Raw genomic sequence first — 17,574 nt, forward strand, 5'->3', positions numbered from 1 at the left:
CAAGCGAAAAGCAGCTTCCTCTTTTTGGTGGTCGAAGAAAACTACTCCCTTTAAAAGCCAGAAAAGTCAAAGCGACTGCCTTTTCTCTCTCTCTTCTCATCACCATCACTTTTTGTGTCTAATTGGAGTAAGTGTTTCACGATGCACCTACTTTGAATCTTCAATTTTTTTCCCTGCGTGTTTATTTACTTTCTCAGCTTTTACACTATAACTTGTTATTTTGTTTTCTCTCTTATTTTCTTTTGATTTTGAATAATAAAGTCATCATCTTGCTTCCCCATTAACATTCGGCACGAATAAACAAATTCAAGTTTTAGATTGGATTTTGGGGAAAGTTTTTGAAAGTTGATGGTTAGATTGCTCAATGGGTGTTGGGAAACTGGGTTTTCTGTCAGTTTTTGCGTAATCGAATTGGGTCTTATTTGTCTAATTAGTTACAGACAGAGTAGGGGATGAGGATGTGGAATGTCAGGGAGAGGGAGGTCTGCCAAAAATTGGGATTGATGGTGAGGGGATTGTAGGGCAGACAGGAGGCCATGCCGCCTCTGAGATAGAGATAGAGAGAGACAGGGAGAGAGACGGAGACAGAGCGAGAGAGGGAGGGATTTTAGGGATTTGCAAACTCTTCCCCTTGCTGCCTGTTCCGTTCTGATTTGAAGATTTCTCAAGCGGCTATAATTTCATGGTAGGTTGGTTTAAAGCAGTTTCACAAATTAGGGTCACAAATTTCTCTGACTTCTGATTTTTGAATTTGTGCTCGGTTTTTTGTTTGTTGAGATTTTCGGCCTATGGTCTGATTGACGTTGGGTTTGCTTGAGTTTACAGGTCTATGGGTGCAGCAAGCAAAATCCCTTCATTCATATGAGCTTCTTGAGCCTCTTTACCCTCACAGCAGCTTACCTAATTTAGTATCTTGAAGTGATAAAGCAAAGAGATTTCCAAAGCTAATCAAATTGTTATCGTCAGCTTGCTTTCTTTGGATTAATTGATGTTATAATGCATTTTGAAGCTTAAATTATAGATTCCTTTTCTGTAGCAAACCTTGATTTATCTGTTTATAGAAAAGAATATCAATTCATTTCAGTTCAAATATTTCTGAAAAGTTAGAGATGGTTTTATTAGTTTCAAATTATATGCTACTGAAAAGTTTAACATCTGCTGAGAAAGTTGAGCGTTTGTAAATTAGCCAAATTATAGGGTCATGTGCAGGTGTTGTGTTTAAAACTTCGTTTTTTCATGAGTTTTTAACTTTTTATTAAGCTTTGTGAGTTTTTTTTTTTTTTTTTTTTTTTTGTATCGGTTGATTTCTAAATTACTATAATTAAGAACAAGATTAGTGAATTTTTAATTTGCTGCTTAGCTTAACACGATCCTTGAATAAAATTTGGGTCTTAGTTAAAGTTAGGTCATATTTTTAAGAATGGTAAGAACTAAGGAAATTTTCTGGGTATGTCCTGTTCAACTTTTGTTGGCAACTTGGTCGTTGCCAATCAATGTTATTTTTGGGTGCTAACTGTTTTGGTCTTTATAAATTTTGGTAGCGGTGATTTCTTCTACACTTATGATGTGACAACGTTGTGTAATGATTTAGGTTTTTGAAAATTTTGAGCTTCACAAACTGTGGAAAAAGAAACGTGTTTTGCTTAAATCAATTTAAAGGCACAATAACAAAGGTATAATATAAAAATAAAAAATAAAAAATAAAAAATCTATTGGATGATGTAATTTGGTTTGGATTTGTAAAGTATGCTTTTCAATGTGGATTAATTGTTTAAATAATTTTAGATTATGCTGATTGTCTGTTTTCTCTTCTACTTATTTTGTGTTTTCCAACTATTTTTCTGTAATTACCTTTTGTTTATATTATAGGACAGGTGTAATTCTTATTTTGATAATTTTTTCTCCTTTCTCTCTTTGATACTTTGCATGTGTATTCACTTGGGAAAAAAACACTGCAGTATAACATGCAAAAGTTTTTTTTCTTCCCCTTTGCCCCTTTTTTGGGATATTAGTTACAAAATCTGTTTAGAGCATAGATGTGAAATTTACAGGGCGGGTTGGTAAGTTAATTAGTTAATTTGATTCTCAATGGATATGAGTTATTGCGATTTGCAGAGATAGACTAAAGACTTAAAGAAAACAATGTTTGTTTTGAGTACTCTCACGTCATTGAGGCACAAATGTTGTTCCTGCATTAATTAATTTTCTTTATATTGAAATTGAATAAATTTAATTTTCCTTGATATCCAAATGTATTAAAGTAATCTTGATTGAAGTTTGTTTATGTCTGCTTTCCAAGATTCATTTTTTGGTTACCAGATATCTCACTCCATTTACGGTGTGCTTTTTTTAGTTAACTGAAATAAAAGGCTTTTTATTCTTTGGTTTTCAGGACTTCATTTACCATTTGCAAGTCAACCCCGCAATACCAAAGTACAAGAGAAACAAAGATTAGAGGTAATTTTTGCTCTAACTTCTTTGGAATAGTTTCTAAGATTTGTATTGTGCATTTGGCCAGTGTTAACTACTAAATCAATTGAAAGCCATTCAATTAATGGAATTTATAACATGCAATCAGTTTCTTTTTAGTTGAGTTCAAATAATGTTGATTGCGCTGTTATAAAGCTCTTTTTTATAGTTAGGTTGAAAATCATATCGATATATTCTTTATTTAGTTGGTCCAATCTGTAACATATGAGATTGTTTTGTTTGATGTTTCAATCAAAATTTGATCTTTTTTTTTTTTTTTTTTTTTTTTGTATCTTAGATTCTTGGTTGCATACTCACCTTCCCACAACTATTATATTGTCTCTCGATTGGATGGATTATTATAATTTCCTAGATCTACGGTTACAATGCTTTTTATAATTTCCTAGATCTATCAGTTTTGTTCGTTCATGATTATGTTGAATGTTTTTCAGATTAAATATGTCTTATTCATGTAGTTAAGACTCGTGCATTAAAGTCCCGCAGAATGACGTGGGCATATTCCTAGTATTTATCAATTCCAGGATAAGGCTAGGCCTAGGCTAGCTTGCATGTGGCTCCGCCCCTGATTATGTTGTTAGCACGTTTGATTATCCAATATTAATACTGACAACTACGTCTCACGATTATGATTTATATTGCTATATGTCAGCTTACTTAAAAATAATAGACATTCATTATTTTATGACATAATTGGAGATTTAGATCGTAGATTTAAACATTTTTATAATTAAAAATAATAAGAGATCGAGATCTAATCCAACTAGGAAAGATATTGCTAGAATGTGATTTATGCATGCGTAGCTCATATTCATTTATTGACGACGTATAAATACATTGAATTACAAAGAGTCCTACTGGGATACCAAGTATTTCCATCTATATCTGAAATAGAAGATGCCATATGTCAATATGATTTGGATTGTTTAGTAAGGTGGCGGATTGGATTGCTAAGCCCAGTGGTTTACTGTTTATTAGTATGTATAAATCTTGACCATGTTTATTACTCTTGAGCATGTTTATTAGTATGCATAAATCTTTTACTCGAGGTTATGTATTTGATTCTTATTTCATCAATAGTGCTTGTATAAGGAAAAAGATAATCAGCCATTTTTAAGCGATTTATAAGGATAAAATATGATTAACCAAGCCATCTAAAGATTGGTACGAAGAGCCACCTTCTTTGAGGGAAAGATTTGCCTTTTCCATCAACTTTAAGGCTCTCTCTTTGATCTCTTCCCCTTCTTTCTCAACCATCAGTCTTCTAATTGTTCGTTCAACCTCACCTCTCTCAATCCCATGCTCCAACTGCAACCCTACCTTCCAAACATCGCTCACAAATCTTGCATCCACCATTTGATCACTGAAACATGGCGTACAAATCATAGGTACGCCTTCACAAATGCTCTCCAATGTAGAATTCCAACCACAGTGAGTCCAAAAGGCTCCGACTGCTGGGTGGGCCAACACTTCTTTTTGTGGAGCCCATTTCACGACATGGGCCCTCTCTTTCAACGCTTCTAGAAACCCATTAGGCAACATTTTAAGCCAGTCCGACTCTTGAACTAATCCGGGTCGAATCACCCACAAAAAGGGTTGGCCACTGTTGGCCAACCCCCAAGCAACCTCCAAAAATTGAGCTTGATTTATCTCGGCAAGGCTCCCAAAGCTGACATAAGCAACAGATTTTGGCGCTTGAGTGTTTAGCCATGAAATGCAACTTTGGTCTTGTGATTGTAAGCTAGTTGAAGAAGAAGAGGTTGTGGGGCCGCACTTGTGAAATGGACCTAGTGAGAAAATTGGAATATTGGGGTAATATTCTTGGCGAAGTGTGGCAAGTGCTTGTCCTTCAAGATCTTCAAAAGTATTGAAGATGAGTCCATGAGAAGCCTTGGGTTCATTTGCCATGTTGGTTATCAGTCGATAGAAATCTTCAGGGTCGCAATCGGGCATCATTGGTAGATCTTTAACTTTGATAGGTGAATGCTCCGTCACTGGTTCTTCTAGTCGAGAATCTAATAGTCAAAATAAAAAGCCAAATATAAGGTTCCTAGTAAGTATATATATTTTGCCCTTTAATGCATGTCCTAAAATGCTAATTTACGAGGAGGTAGAGCAAGGAATAAAAATGCTAACCTGACTAATTAGCCTAACTCAAATATGCATAAGTTGTCTAAGTGCCAATCTAGTATCGCTTCTAGAAGTGTTAAAAAGTGTTTTCTGGTAACAAAAACATTTGAAACGAGTTATTAGTCTCGGTGTGGTGTTTTCAATCTACTTATATTGCATTTATTAGTAACAACGATGAGATAAAAAGACATTTGATGATAGGGTTTTGTTGGCTTGAGATTGTACCTGGTATTGGTAGGTAACCCTTATCCTTGAGAAGTGGAAATGCAGCATAAACAGCGAAGGAAGCGGCACCCCCGGTCCTTAACACGATCCTCGGCAGCTTAAAGCTCTCTGCAACCGATCGAGTGAAGTCGAAGATAGGATCCGAGATCAAGCATGCAATGGGGTCCTCCGAATTAACATCGTCGGATAACAACCCAGCCAAGCATTCTCTGAAAGGCTCAACACATTTAGCATTTAGAACGGAAAGTTGAAGGGTGGGATCCTTGATGGAGGCTTCGTTTTCTGTGAAGTCAACAGGGATTGAATGGTAGGTGAAGTGTGGGTTTAGGGTTGAAGGATTGAGGGAGTTGAAGTTGGTGTAGATGATGGCTATGGAGAAGCCTTTGGAATGCAGAATGTTGGCCAGTTCTAGCGTAGGGTTTATGTGCCCTTGGAAGGGCAATGGGAAGAGGATGACTCTCCTGCCTTTTTTTTGCTCCATTTTTGGATCCACAATCGTTTAGCTTGTGACTTGTGAACTTATGGTGAATGCTGAGGCGGCCGAGTTTTTTTTTTTTTTTTGGGTCAATGGGGCGGCTGAGCTTGAGCTTGGAAAAGTATACCATATGGGAATTTTGCTCACGCATGACGCAACCCTGGAAATTCCAGGCTGGAATCTTATCTTATTGATGACTCTGTTGATTCTGTTTTTTTCCCTAAATCCGGCATGTCGACCGCCAGCTCCTTTTGTCGTTACCTTATTTATGTTATTGCTTACAAAGATACACAAGGAATATCATTGTCTATATTTACCAATTGGGCTTGGGGCTTATTTTTCTACTGGGAACAATTTGAACAAACAAAAAATCCGAATTAAGTTTTAATTAGATTAATCCAAGGTGTTTTTCTCATCGATTGTTAAGATTTTTCCAATGTGTTTTTCTTATTTAGGTCTATTGACCATATTTTTACAAGGCAACCTATCAAGATATTGTTATTCCTATACTCTTTTGAGTTTGCTAATTCAAAAATAAAATTGCGTGAAAAATTGCACAAACTTTCTTTCTCACGTAGAGTCACTATTTTTTGTTATGGTAAATGGGAAAACTCTATTATTACTAAGTTATGATTAAGAATTTCGTTTTCTTTTGCTGCAAAAATGGATCTTTACATTGGAAAACTTGAAAATCCTTCGCAGTTTACTTCTCGAACAAGGCATCAAAAAATATTCAGAGGAGTTTCTGCTTATGGAGAGCTAGGGTAAAGCTTGGAAAAACACTTGATAGTGAATAGAAGCATCCAAGGGAACAATATGTTTTTCTTTTTAACAAACGATATTTTCTATACTAAAGGGGAGGGGATGGGTTTAGCCTCATAATGGGATAGCAATAGGGTGGTTCAAATTCGCCTTTGGCGAAAATCAAATCTAAGACCTCTCACTTACAAGTGAAAATGAATACCACTAGACCGTAGCACTAAGTGATAATATGCTAGTATTTTGGATCAATTAAAAGTAGACAATGTAAGTATGATGACTGTTATGTATATATATTGATCGGATGCATTGGATGTGACGAAGTAACTCTAATTTTGTTGTTGTTATGGAGATTGATTGGATGCCCTATACGAGGCTCCAAGACAACTTTCTCGCATGTTATTAAAGCCATCATTGTTTTTATTTTTATTTTTTTATTTTTTGCTTTTCTGACGTAGATCAAATGGTGTAGTGGTTTGAAGATTAAATTGAAATGTGCGGTCTGGGTAGCAAGAACAAGGCTTTGCAGATTTGACTTCTAATTTTCGATTTGGAGCTTTCTCTTACACCAAATCTATAAGGAATTTAGTCATAAAATTGCATTGCCAAAGTCCCGCACTTACACTTTAGGCATCAAGTATTGCTCGATTGAGGTTAGGATTTATCCATATGGATTACTCCTAAGTGATTCAGAACCTAAAATACCACAATTAACAGAGGCAGGGGAAGAAGACGAAGATGCAATGGAAAAATAAGAAGTAGAAAAATAAGAGAACAATGCCGATGCTCGTCTATTAGATAGCTTGTTTATGTTTCGCTGCAGTGTGTTTTGCCTGCTTGAGTTGCTGGTTTGCTTTTCCTTTTTGTGTGAAGGAAGAGAAAGAAAAAGTTACTCATCGATATTGCAGTCACATAAAATGATTTTTGGAAATAATTTTTGTTTACTTATTCTCTTATTCCTTATACTTTAATATTAAGGATGAAGAATGTAATTTTATTTATACCTTAATTTTAGAAGCGCATGACGACGATATAAGAAAATTGCCACTCACACAAACTAACAGATAGACTAGTATTTTTTTTACCATATGACAATCTTCTTTTCTTTATGACCAATTGATCAAGTATTACGATGTAACTTTGTTTTGGTGTATGACGAACTTGTTGTCCGACAAAGAAAAATACTTTCAAATATTTTATAATCCTTTAAATACCTAGTCGAAAAGGAGGGAAAAATCACATGAAAAACGTAATTTTCTTTTTTTTCACAGTTGTAGTTTTGTGGGCCCCTTTTTTATTTGTGCCCAGGGCCTCCAGAATGTTTGGACCGGCGCTAGTCGTGGTCATCACCGATAAGAACACCGTCCGATCCAAAGGCTATGGCTTTTTTGATAATCCGAAATTAATCAGGGACATGGCTTTTTTGAAATTTATGAGGGACGTGGCTGTTTTGGTTTCTGGGTTGCTAACTGGAAATCCTGGAAATTTTGAATCTGCAAGAAAGCAGAGGAAAGGAACGGCAGCAACAGATGGAAGAGAGAGTCAGACAACAAAAATTGGGAGTTTTTGTAATTAAAAAAAAAAAAAATTAGTCCTAGCTAGTCAGGTACTACACCCAATTGAGTTTTGAGCTTATTTTTTATTGAGCCATTCATTTTGTATATGGGAATATACCCTCGTACTCCTTCGTAGTCCAATAAGTAAAAATTTTCAACTAGCCCAAAACGTACAACCACAACCAGCACGATATATGCTCCCCGTTAATCTTCCGGCACGTGCCATATTTCACAATGGTCTCTTCTTCCCCCTGAAAATCCCCTCGTCTAACCAGAGATTAACATGTCAAATAAATTCTGGCTCCAGCCATTCACGATGATGAAACTCTTGTTCCCCTCAGGGCGTTTCCCTAAAAGATTAAGACACAAATCATCTATGGATGGTTAGCCAACTACTGAAAACCCAGTTATTCTAACAAATTCTTCTAACCCAAAATTTAAATCGTGTTCATTAACTACAAATGTCTTTTTGTTTATGTCGCATCTTTCTGCAAGGCAGCCTATAAGGATATATGGACATAGACACGAGGATACAACACGACACGACATAGAAATACAACACAACACGATACGGAGATACGAGGGGATACCACCATGTTAATGCATCACAGGGCATCAGAGACAGAGGAGTATATGCTGATGAAGAGCTGGGGTAAAGCTATTGGAAAAGCATTTGATAGCAAGTAGAAGCATCCAATGAACAATATGCCAGTATTTTTAATCAATTAAAAGCAGACAATGTAAGTATGATGACTGGTATGTATGTCTATTGATTGAATGGATGCGGTATATGAGGCTCCAAGACAACTTACTCCCATCTTATTAAAACCATTATTGTTTTGTTTTGTTGGTTTTCTAAAGTATATCAAATGGTCGAATGGATTGGAGATTAAGTTGAAATGTGCGAATCGGGTAGCAAGAACGACAAAGCTTTGCAAATCGGGTAGCAGAAGCATTATTACCCCCAAGCCCCAACGTTAGGATACAAAGAAAATATATCAGTTTTTGTTTAAGAAGGAAAACTGATATTAGGACATGGTGTGCTGCACATGATCAATTGGCTAACTAATAATATTAGACTTAGTATAAAACCAACGTTATAAACTTATAATGCATCAGTTCTGATTTCCAACAAAAACTGATATTAGGAATTATATTAAAGTAACCAGTAAAGAGTGTTTTAGTTAAGATTTTATTTTATACGACCCTTGTTATTAGAACTCTCTAAAATATGTAGTTAATACATTACTAAAAGCCTGTATTTTTTTATTTTATTGAATAGCTAATACTGACTCTCTTAAACAAACGATTTATAACTATAAAATGTGCTTAACCAAGCCATCCCAAGATAGGTACGAAGAGCCACCTTCTTTCAGGCAATGATTTGCCTTTTCCATCAAATTTAAGGCTCTCTCTTTGATCTCTACCCCTTCTTTCTCAACCATTAGTCTTCTAATTGTTCTTTCAACCTCACCTCTCTCAATCCCATGCTCCAATTGCAGCCCTACCTTCCAAACATCACTCACAAATCTTGCATTCACCATTTGATCACCGAAACATGGCGTGCAAATCATGGGGACCCCTTCACAAATGCTCTCTAATGTAGAATTAGGGGTGGTTCGGTATGGGATACCATACCGAAATTAGTATCCCGAATCCCAAACCAAAATTTTTTGGGACGAGAATTTGAAGACCAATCCCAAACCAAATTTTTGGAATCCCAAATTTCGTGAATCCCGAAATATTTTTGGGATTTTGGGACAAATCGGGAATCCCAAATGGAAATATGAAATTATGAATTGTTCTTCAAATATATAATTCAAGAACACATTCATGAACTAGGAATTTCATTTCATTCACACTACCATTTAATTGAACACTGGCATGCCTGACTATTTTTATCATAGTCAAAATTCAAATTAATTAAACACTTTTTGCAATCTGTTGAGAGACAAAAGAATCAAGTCTTCTGAAATCATCAACCATGGCAGCAGCAATAATAAAATCCACATGAATATCAAATAGAACATGAAAAATATGCAAGGTGTAGGGCATTCCAGGTTGCAGAGCATGAATTAGAAACTACTAGCATCAATTATAAAAGAATAATATATACATGTATAAATATATATATAATAATTAACATTATATATTTTTGGTTCGGTATGGGATTCCCAAAATATTGAGAAGCCAATCCCGAATCCCATACCGAAATTTTGGGATCGGTTCGGGATAGCATCTCGAAAATTTCGGGAATTTCGGTTTGGGAAATTTTTGGTTTGGGATCGGAATTTTTGGGAATTTTTTCCACCCCTATGTAGAATTCCAACCACAGTGAGTCCAAAAGGCTCCAACTGCAGGGTGGGCCAACACTTCTTTTTGCGGAGCCCATTTCACGATATGGGCTCTTTCATACAACGCTTCTAGAAATCCGTTAGGCAATGCTTCATGCCAATCCGACTCTTGAACTAATCCGGGTCGAACCACCCACAAAAAGGGTTGGCCACTATTGGCCAACCCCCAAGCAATCTCCAAAAATTGAGCGTGATCTATCTTGGCAGCGCTCCCAAAGCTAACATAAGCAACAGATTTTTGTGCTTGAGTGTTTAGCCATGAAATGCAACTTTGGTCTGGTGATAGTAAGCTAGTTGAAGAAGAAGAGGTTGTTGGGCCGCACTTGTGAAATGGACCTAGTGAGAAAATTGGAATATTGGGGTAATATTCTTGGCGAATTGTGGCAAGTGCTTGTCCTTCAAGATCTTCAAAAGTATTGAGGATGAGTCCATGAGAAGCCTTGGTTTCATTTACCACGTTGGTTATCACTTGATAGAAATCTTCAGGGTCGCAATTGGGCATCGCTGCAGGTAGGTCTTTAACTTTGATAGGTGAAAGCTCCGTCACCAGCTCTTCTAGTCGAGAACCTAATTATTGTCAAAATAGAAAACCAAATTTAAGGTTCCTAATAAGTATTTATATTTTTCCTTTTAGTTAATGCATATTCTAAAATGCTAATTTATGAGGAGGCAAAGCAAGAAATAAAAATGCTAACCTAACTCAAATCCGCACAAATTGTCAAAATGCTAATTTGGGATCACTTCTAGAAGTGCTGAAGTGTTATTTTGTAACCAAAAACATTTTTGGATCAATGAAGTGATTTCAGAAGAAGAATCACTTTGAAGTTTTTTTCCATGTGCTCGAGTTTTTAATAAGAAAGTTTACATGTTTGTAATAAAAGCACATATTGCATAATCTCTTACGAACGAAGAACAAAAGTGCTACTTATAAAAAAGAATTCCAAAAGAGTCATTAGTCTTGATATGGTGTTTTCAGTCTACGTGGGTCACTAACAATGATGAGATAAAAAGACATTTGATAATAGGGTTTTGTTGGCTTGAGATTGTACCTGGTATTGGTAGGTAACCTTTTTCCTTGAGAAGTGGAAATGCAGCCAAAACAGCCAAGGAAGCGGCACCCCCTGTTCTTAACACGATCCTCGGCAGCTTAAAGCTCTCCGCAACCGATCGACTGAAATCGAAGAGAGGATCCGAGATCAAGCATGCAACGGGGTCCTCCGAATTAACGTCGTCGGATAACAACCCGGACAAGCATTCTCTGAAAGGCTCAACACATTTAGCATTTAGAATAGAAAGAAGAAGGGTGGGATCCTTGATGGAGGCCTCGTTTTCTGTCAAGTCAACAGGGATTGAATGGTAGGTGAAGTTTGGGTTTAGGGTTGAAGGATTGAGGGAGTTGAAGTTGGTGTAGATGATGGCTATGGAGAAGCCTTTGGAATGCAGAACGTTGGCCAGTTCCAGCATAGGGTTTATGTGCCCTTGGAAGGGCATCGGGAAGAGGATCACTCTCCTGCCTTTGCTTTGCTCCATTTTCAATTGACAATGTTTACGTTTGCTTAGCTTTGTGTGACTTGTGAACTTATTGGTGAATACTGAGGTGGCTGAGCTTGGAAAATTCGCTCACGCATGACGCAACCCTGGAATCTTATCTTATTAATCAATATTGCTGGCTTTGTTGAAGTTCGTTTTTTCCACCACCAGCTCCTTCTGTCGTTACGTCCTTTACGTGGTTGCTTACAGAGATACGCCAGGAATATCATTGTCAATATTTACAACTTGGGTTTTAGGCTTATTTTCTATTGAGCCCTTCACTTTGTCTATGGGCATACCCTCCTGGTATTCCTTCGCTGTCCAATAACTAAAATGATTCAACTACCCCAAACGTACAACCACAACCAGCATGATATATACTCCCCCGTTGATCTTCCGCCACGTGTCATATTTCACAATGGTCTCTACTTTTTTTCTCTTTGAAAATCCTCTCATCGAACCAAAGATTACCGAGATTACCAAGTGTCATAATATAATTAGTTGAACACTTCCTTCTCCTCCGTCCTCCTCCTATAACATCCGGAACCACAAAACACCACCACAATTACAGAACTGCCACCGTATTCTCAATATACCCACCGCACCAAAATCAGAATCAATTAGCAGCCATGGCAAGCAATTACCAACAATTTGAACACTCACAAAATCCGAATTTAGTTAAGAGACAATAAGATTAATCCACGGTGTTTTTCTTATCAGTTATTAGGATTATCCAAGGTATTTTTCTCAGTTTAGGTCTATTGATCATATTTCCAGCTCAGCTTATTTCCATTTCTGGTTGATAAGTCAACCTATTTTTGTATGAATGTTTGTCATTTTCAATTACCAATTATGCCTGTGATGAAATATTTTGCTCAAAGCCTTAACTACTGATAATGTTCATCACTTTATTTATCATTTTTAGAAGCATTCAAAATTTTAATTTTTGTATTATAAATAGACACAATGCTCAAAATTTAAATTTATTTAATAAAAATAAATGAAACAATTGAGTATTACCCGCACTTGATAATGGTCACCTAATGGCAAGCTGAAAATAGATGACGAAAGGGGCCGAACTTCTGAGAACATTGAATTGCAAAAGTACAACTCAGCAACTTATATGATAAACACTCCTCTAGAAATATGAGGAATGCTTGGTTCTTTCAAGGTTGAGGAGGAACTCATCCTCAAATTCACTTAATAGCTGATTTATAAATTAAATTTATGTTTATAGTCAAAATTGTTATACTATTAATCTCTCTATAAATGCTATTTATAAAAAAAAGTCAATTAAAATTAAAAGGGAATTGTTATTGGCACTCTAAAAATCTCATTCTACACTCCAAACTTTCTATATTTGGAATTAAAAATACAAAGGAGTGTAGAATGAGATTTTTAGAGTGCCAATAACACTTCCCAATTAAAATTGTTTAGTCAATTAATTGTATTAAATAGATAGTTTTTAATATTTCTACCGAATTCGTCTATTTATTTTCACACAGTACGATATATGCTCCCCGTTGATCTTCCGGCACGTGCCATATTCCACAATGGTCTCTTCTTCCCCCTGAAAATCCCCTCGTCTAACCAGAGATTAACATGTCAAATAAATTCTGGCTCCAGCCATTCACGATGATGAAACTCTTGTTCCCCTCAGGGCGTTTCCCTAAAAGATTAGGACACAAATCATCTATGGATGGTTAGCCAACTACTGAAAACCCAGTTATTCTAACAAATTCTTCTAACCCAAAAATTAAATCGTGCTCATTAACTACAAATGTCTTTTTGTTTATGTCATATCTTTTTGCAAGGCAGCCTATAAGGATATATGGACATAGACACAAGGATACGACAGGACACAGCACAGAAATAAAACATAACACGATACGAAAATACGAGGGGATACCATCATGTTCACGCATCACAGGGCATCAGAAACAGAGGAGTATCTGCTGATGGAGAGCTGGGGTAAAGCTATTGGAGAAGCATTTAATAGCAAGTACAAGCATCCAAGGAACAATATGCCAGTATTTTGGATCAATTAAAAGTAGACAATGTAAGTATGTATATTGATTGAATGGATGCGGTATATGAGGCTCCAAGACAACTAATTTTTTGGTTGTTATGTAGATTGATTGGATGCGGTATATGAGGCTCCAAGACAACTTACTCCCATCTTATTAAAACCATTATTGTTTTGATTTGTTGGTTTTCTAAAGTATATCAAATGGTCGAATGGATTGGAAATTAAGTTGAAATGTGCGAATCAGGTAGCAAGAACAAAGCCTTGCAAATCGGGTAGCAGAAGCATTATTACCCCCAACGTTAGGATACAAAGAAAATATATCAGTTTTTGTTTAAGAAGGAAAACTGATATTAGGACATGGTGTGCTGCACATGATCAATTGGCTAACTAATAATATTAGACTTAGTATAAAACCAACGTTATAAACTTATAATGCATCAGTTCTGATTTCCAACAAAAACTGATATTAGGAATTATATTAAAGTAACCAATAAAGAGTGTTTTAGTTAAGATTTTATTTTATAAGACCCTAAAACTCTCTAAAATATGTAGTTAATACAGTACTAAAAGCCTTTATTTTTTTATTTTATTGAATAGCTAATACTGACTCTCTTAAACAAACGATTTATAACGATAAAATGTGCTTAACCAAGCCATCCAAAGATAGGTACGAAGAGCCACCTTCTTTCAGGCAATGATTTGCCTTTTCCATCAAATTTAAGGCTCTCTCTTTGATCTCTACCCCTTCTTTCTCAACCATTAGTCTTCTAATTGTTCTTTCAACCTCACCTCTCTCAATCCCATGCTCCAATTGCAGCCCTACCTTCCAAACATCACTCACAAATCTTGCATTCACCATTTGATCACCGAAACATGGCGTGCAAATCATGGGGACCCCTTCACAAATGCTCTCCAATGTAGAATTCCAACCACAGTGAGTCCAAAAGGCTCCAATTGCAGGGTGGGCCAACACTTCTTTTTGAGGAGCCCATTTCACGATATGGGCTCTTTCATACAACGCGTCTAGAAATCCGTTAGGCAATATTTCATGCCAGTCTGACTCTTGAACTAACCCGGGTCGAACCACCCACAAAAAAGGTTGGCCACTATTGGCCAACCCCCAAGCAATCTCCAAAAATTGAGCGTGATCTATCTTGGCAACGCTCCCAAAGCTAACATAAGCAACAGATTTTTGCGCTTGAGTGTTTAGCCATGAAATGCAACTTTGGTCTGGTGATAGTAAGCTAGTTGAAGAAGAAGAGGTTGTTGGGCCGCACTTGTGAAATGGACCTAGTGAGAAAATTGGAATATTGGGGTAATATTCTTGGCGAATTGTGGCAAGTGCTTGTCCTTCAAGATCTTCAAAAGTATTGAAGATGAGTCCATGAGAAGCCTTGGTTTCATTTACCATGTTGGTTATCACTTGATAGAAATCTTCAGGGTCGCAATTGGGCATCGCTGCACGTAGGTCTTTAAGTTTGATAGGTGAAAGCTCCGTCACCGGCTCTTCTAGTCGAGAATCTAATTATTGTCAAAATAGAAAACCAAATTTAAGGTTCCTAATAAGTATTTATATTTTTCCGTTTAATGCATATTCTAAAATGCTAATTTATGAGGAGGCAGAGCAAGAAATAAAAATGCTAACCTAACTTAAATCCGCACAAATTGTCAAAATGTTAATTCGGAATCGCTTCTAGAAGTGCTGAAGTGTTTTTTGTATCCAAAAACATTTTTGGATTAATGAAGTGATTTCAGAAGAAGAATCACTTTAAAGTTTTTTTCCCTGTGCTCGAGTTTTTAATAAGAAAGTTTACATGTTTGTAATAAAAGCACATATTGCATAATCTCTTACGAACGAAGAACAAAAGTGCTACTTATAAAAAAGAATTTCAAAAGAGTCATTAGTCTTGATGTGGTGTTTTCAGTCTACGTGGGTCACTAAAAATGATGAGATAAAAAGACATTTGACAAAAGGGTTTTGTTGGCTTGAGATTGTACCTGTTATTGGTAGGTAACCTTTTTCCTTGAGAAGTGGAAATGCAGCAAAAACAGCCAAGGAAGCGGCACCCCCTGTTCTTAACACGATCCTCGGCAGCTTAAAGCTCTCCGCAACCGATCGAGTGAAATCGAAGAGAGGATCCGAGATCAAGCATGCAACGGGGTCCTCCGAATTAACGTCGTCGGATAACAACCCGGACAAGCATTCTCTGAAAGGCTCAACACATTTAGCATTTAGAATAGAAAGACGAAGGGTGGGATCCTTGATGGAGGCCTCGTTTTCTGTCAAGTCAACAGGGATTGAATGGTAGGTGAAGTTTGGGTTTAGGGTTGAAGGATTGAGGGAGTTGAGGTTGGTGTAGATGATGGCTATGGAGAAGCCTTTGGAATGCAGAATGTTGGCCAGTTCCAGCGTAGGGTTTATGTGCCCTTGCAAGGGCATTGGGAAGAGGATCACTCTCCTGCCTTTGCTTTGCTCCATTTTCAATTGACAATGTTTACGTTTGCTTAGCTTTGTGTGACTTGTGAACTTATTGGTGAATACTGAGGCGGTTGAGCTTGGAAAATTCGCTCACGCATGACGCAACCCTGGAATCTTATCTTATTAATCAATATTGCTGGCTTTGTTGAAGTTCGTTTTTTCCACCACCAGCTCGTCGTTACGTCCTTTACGTGGTTGCTTACAGAGATACGCCAGGAATATCATTGTCAATATTTACAACTTGGGTTTTAGGCTTATTTTCTATTGAGCCCTTCACTGTCTATGGGCATACCCTCCTGGTATTCCTTCGCAGTCCAATAACTAAAATGATTCAACTACCCCAAACGTACAACCACAACCAGCATGATATATACTCCCCCGTTGATCTTCCGCCACGTGTCATATTGCACAATGGTCTCTACTTTTTTTCTCTTTGAAAATCCTCTCATCGAAGCAAAGATTACCAAGATTACCAAGTGTCATAATATAATTAGTTGAACACTTCCTTCTCCTCCGTCCTCCTCCTATAACATCCGGAACCACAAAACACCACCACAATTACAGAACTGCCACCGTATTCTCAATATACCCACCGCACCAAAATCAGAATCAATTAGCAGCCATGGCAAGCAATTACCAACAATTTGAACACTCACAAAATCCGAATTTAGTTAAGAGACAATAAGATTAATCCAAGGTGTTTTTCTTATCAGTTATTAGGATTATCCAAGGTATTTTTCTTATCAGTTTAGGTCTATTGATCATATTTCCAGCTCAGCTTATTTCCATTTCTGGTTGATAAGTCAACCTATTTTTGTATGAATGTTTGTCATTTTCAATTACCAATTATGCCTGTGATGAAATATTTTGCTCAAAGCCCTAACTACTGATAATGTTCATCACTTTATTTATCATTTTTAGAAGCATTCAAAATTTTAATTTTTGTATTATAAATAGATACAAAGCTCAAAATTTAAATTTATTTAATAAAAATAAATGAAACAATTGAGTATTAAACGCACTTGATAATGGTCACCTAATGGCAAGCTGAAAATAGATGACGAAAGGGGCCGAACTTCTGAGAACATTGAATTGCAAAAGTACAACTCAGCAACTTATATGATAAACACTCCTCTAGAAATATGAGGAATGCTTGGTTCTTTCAAGGTTGAGGAGGAACTCATCCTCAAATTCACTTAATAGCTGATTTATAAATTAAATTTATGTTTATAGTCAAAATTGTTATACTATAAATCTCTCTATAAATGCTATTTTTAAAAAAAAGTCAATTAAAATTAAAAGGGAATTGTTATTGGCACTCTAAAAATCTTATTCTACACTCCAAACTTTCTATATTTGGAAATAAAAATAAATTTGTGAGGAGTGTAGAATGAGATTTTTGGAGTGCCAATAACACTTCCCAATTAAAATTGTTTAGTCAATTAATTGTATTAAATAGAGAGTTTTTAATATTTCTACCGAATTCGTCTATTTATTTTCACACAGTTCTATGACTCAACAAACTCATATTTTGATGACTTTTCGCAGAG

General features: G+C 36.4%; 3 protein-coding genes and 1 long non-coding RNA gene across 4 annotated transcripts; 1 reads left to right on the forward strand and 3 right to left on the reverse strand.

The window, feature by feature from the left end:
- On the forward strand, window positions 1–4,994 carry LOC137720682 (uncharacterized). Its single transcript, XR_011066575.1, has 4 exons — window positions 1–685; window positions 826–1,673; window positions 2,393–2,457; window positions 4,856–4,994. It is a non-coding gene; the product is annotated as an uncharacterized lncRNA (long non-coding RNA).
- LOC137720681 (UDP-glycosyltransferase 76F1-like) lies at window positions 3,526–5,684 on the reverse strand. The gene is made up of 2 exons (XM_068459777.1): window positions 4,843–5,684; window positions 3,526–4,502 (listed from the first exon to the last, which is right to left on the reverse strand). Exons 1-2 carry the CDS (start codon window positions 5,321–5,323, stop codon window positions 3,610–3,612), a joined length of 1,374 nt encoding a protein of 457 aa, XP_068315878.1. The 5' UTR covers window positions 5,324–5,684; the 3' UTR covers window positions 3,526–3,609.
- Window positions 5,685–6,544: 860 nt separating this feature from the next.
- LOC137720655 (UDP-glycosyltransferase 76F1-like) lies at window positions 6,545–11,599 on the reverse strand. The gene is made up of 3 exons (XM_068459743.1): window positions 11,036–11,599; window positions 9,950–10,553; window positions 6,545–9,234 (listed from the first exon to the last, which is right to left on the reverse strand). Exons 1-3 carry the CDS (start codon window positions 11,514–11,516, stop codon window positions 8,949–8,951), a joined length of 1,371 nt encoding a protein of 456 aa, XP_068315844.1. The 5' UTR covers window positions 11,517–11,599; the 3' UTR covers window positions 6,545–8,948.
- A 1,597-nt stretch (window positions 11,600–13,196) lies between these two features.
- On the reverse strand, window positions 13,197–16,086 carry LOC137720654 (UDP-glycosyltransferase 76B1-like). Its single transcript, XM_068459742.1, has 2 exons — window positions 15,544–16,086; window positions 13,197–15,066 (listed from the first exon to the last, which is right to left on the reverse strand). The coding sequence occupies exons 1-2, from the start codon at window positions 16,022–16,024 to the stop codon at window positions 14,171–14,173; spliced, it is 1,377 nt and encodes a 458-aa protein (XP_068315843.1). The 5' UTR covers window positions 16,025–16,086; the 3' UTR covers window positions 13,197–14,170.
- Window positions 16,087–17,574: the final 1,488 nt, after the last annotated feature.

This window comes from Pyrus communis, chromosome 16, assembly GCF_963583255.1.
Source record: "Pyrus communis chromosome 16, drPyrComm1.1, whole genome shotgun sequence".
Lineage (NCBI taxonomy): Eukaryota > Viridiplantae > Streptophyta > Magnoliopsida > Rosales > Rosaceae > Pyrus > Pyrus communis.